This window comes from Telmatherina bonti, assembly GCF_933228915.1.
Source record: "Telmatherina bonti genome assembly, chromosome: 19".
NCBI classification, from domain to species: domain Eukaryota; kingdom Metazoa; phylum Chordata; class Actinopteri; order Atheriniformes; family Telmatherinidae; genus Telmatherina; species Telmatherina bonti.
Window position 1 is genome coordinate 23,539,913 of NC_136617.1, and position 3,069 is coordinate 23,542,981.

Consider the following 3,069-nt stretch of genomic DNA (forward strand, 5'->3'; position numbering starts at 1 on the left):
AATATATGTTACTTTATTGGGGAGGGGGAGGAGAAGGTGTAAAGAGAGGACCGCTCATTAGGCAGCATCAAAGCAAAGCCTGCAAAGAGAAAATGTTGCATTTGATCAGTTATTTGTCTAAATAAATTATGTTTTCAAGTCCATGCTTGTAAAAAAAAAAAAAAAAAGTCATGTATAGTTTTCCATCAGTTTCAGATGTTTCTCTGTAAAAAAAATTACAGAAGAAAATCAATCTGTGTGAAGTCGCAGAATTTTGAAATCCTAAGAATATTATTCAGTAAACAAAATGAGTAAACCACAATGTAACCACATTTTGCTCAATTTCATTTTTTTTTTTTTTAGGTTATGCTTCTCTTAATAGAGTGTTTGTGTGATGCTTTTCCATAATTACTTCACTGGAAAAGAAGGACTTGAAGCCTAGGAAGGAAATATCAGATTCAGCTCATCAGACTTAAAAGTGTGCACTGTGTTGCGCATCGCGCGTAATTTGGAGCTTTGGTCTAAAAAACAAAATCGACTCGACACCTCCAAAGAAGCTGGTTTTACGCGTGAAGCGTGTCTGCAGGAATTAGGCGTGTTTCCCACCACATATTATTTCCCCCCGTAGTTGTGGTGGGAGCTGGTAAGGTGGGTTAACTCCAGCTCAAGTCTCCGTGAAGCGCAGAGCACTGATGACGTTGGGTTGGATGACCAATCGGGAGGCGCTGCCCTTTGGAGACAAACCATTTTACTTGTAGTGTCTGCATCAAGTCTGGAAGCAAGGGCTCAATTTTAACAGAATGCACCTTAAAATCTCTCCCTTAACTTATGCCTACCTTCCGCCACTTTGAGTGAGAATATCACAGGACAAGGGTGGGAATAAAGACACCTCTGGAAAAAGCGGGTGTTAATAGGACAATATCTGCTCGCGGTGGAGAGGGGGAGAGAGACAACAGCGCAGCGAGAGAGAGGAAAAACCGTTTTGGTCTTGAGAGAGAGGGGGGTGAGAGCTCTCAAGGCAGAAAATTCGATGATGACCATGACTACGATGGCTGACGGTCTGGAGGCTCAGGACTCGTCCAAGTCTGCTTTCATGGAGTTTGGACAGCAGTCGCACTCACAGCAGAGCTCTCCATCGATGGCCAGCGGCCACTACCCGCTGCACTGTCTCCACTCCGGCTCACACGCTCACCACCAGCATGACAACACCCCATATCCTGGGACCAACACCTACAACAGGTCGTTACCCTACCCTTACGTGAGCCATCCGCACCACAGCCCGTACCTGCCATCCTATCACAACAACACGGGAGGACAGACAAGGTTAGACGGCGCAGGTAAGAGACCCCCTTTGAACCAACCAAGTGGAAAAACGCACCGCGTCATGTGCACCCTCAGCTCCAGACTGTAAACCACTAGCGCATACCTTCTTTTAGTCCGGATGAAACCTTTTTTTGTCTCCCTGCTCATGTTGGTGTCATCCCCAAGTCACCGCACGGCTGCTGCAAATGCAGGAATGTATCGAACGCTGAAGAAAACTGTGCGTAATTGGCACCCGAGAAGTCAAGCTCCTGCCTTCCCTTCCGTGTCTGTTTTTCTTCTTTTTTTTTTCTTTCTTGCTTTTTTTGTCTCCCTGTTTATCACTCGCCTCTAAAAAAAAATATGTTAGGATGCCCGGAGTGTGATCATCTCCGCCGTGCAATCCTCACCAACTACTCGTGGAAATTAGGTAGCCCGCACGTCTTGAATGTTGTAATTAGCATTTAATTGACATGTCATTACCAGCAATATCCTAAATATGACAGCGTATGAGGACCGTGGCTGCCATGGCGCGGAAAGGCAGTGAGATGTCAACGTTTATCAGCCACAATTTACATTTATTTACGCATTTGTCGCAGTCTGAGCAGATATCTAAGCTGCCCGACTTGACGTGTTGGGGTGATATTCCGCGGTTTGAGCGCAATCCGGCTTGCTGTGGCTTTTGATTAATAACCTTGTTTGTTTTTGTTGCAGAGCAGCAGAAAACGACAGTCATCGAAAACGGGGAGATCCGTTTTAACGGGAAAGGCAAGAAAATTCGCAAACCACGGACAATTTATTCCAGTTTGCAGCTTCAAGCACTGAACCACCGTTTCCAACAAACACAGTACCTCGCCTTACCGGAGCGCGCCGAGCTGGCAGCCTCTCTAGGACTGACACAAACACAGGTATGAGGAGATTTATGCACTGCAGCTGCAGCTTTACAAGACACACCGGTGATTTAAAATAAATGACAGCACGCATTAGAAAATATTTTCTCTCAATCTTTTGCTTTTATTCTGTACGTATACTTGATTTAAAGGATTTTAATTGCGTCTTTTTCTCTCGCAGGTAAAGATTTGGTTCCAAAATAAGAGGTCAAAGTTCAAGAAGCTGCTGAAACAAGGTAGCAACCCTCACGAGAGCGATCCCATACCGGGCTCGATGTCCCTATCCCCGCGTTCCCCGACCATCCCTCCAATATGGGACGTCTCAGCTTCTTCCAAAGGAGTAAACATGCCGGCCAACAGCTACATGCCCGGCTACTCTCACTGGTATTCCTCCCCACATCAAGATTCAATGCAGAGATAGACTGGCGAGGCATGAGGGTCCTCGAACTGACAGGAGGCCTCCGGATCACCTTCCAACAGAGCCTGGATTTTGTGTCAGCCCAGAGACTGGATGCTGAGGAGGGAAGAGAGGGAGCCCCTCTGCTGCTTCTTCTGCTCTGCTGGAGGATCGAACTCAGCCAAGCCTCAGTGCATCGACACAAACAAGGGGACTAACAATTTTTTTTTTTTTAGCGTACATGGCTGTTCCGTGGGCTTTGTTATGCTTTCATTCATGTCAACATCTGAACGTCGATATACCAAATATTATCAGTGACTTTCTTTCAGCCACGTTGAGGCAAAGACTTCTCACCAAGCGCTGTGGCGCCCAGAACCACCACCCCCCTCCCCCCCCTTCACGATGAACTCCTGACTGCTTTCATTTTTTTTTTTTTTTTTTTTTTTTTTGGTTGTTTCTCCAACATGCAAGCAAAATTTCTGTCTGTAAATATAATCTACGATT

The 3,069-nt window shown here is 45.9% G+C and overlaps 1 protein-coding gene across 1 annotated transcript; it reads left to right on the forward strand.

The window, feature by feature from the left end:
- Positions 1–1,009: 1,009 nt before the first annotated feature.
- On the forward strand, positions 1,010–2,589 carry dlx6a (distal-less homeobox 6a; the record flags this gene model as incomplete). The annotated part of the gene is made up of 3 exons (XM_079259018.1): positions 1,010–1,316; positions 1,993–2,186; positions 2,350–2,589. The coding sequence occupies 3 exons, from the start codon at positions 1,010–1,012 to the stop codon at positions 2,587–2,589; spliced, it is 741 nt and encodes a 246-aa protein (XP_079115144.1).
- Between the last annotated feature and the right edge of the window lie 480 nt (positions 2,590–3,069).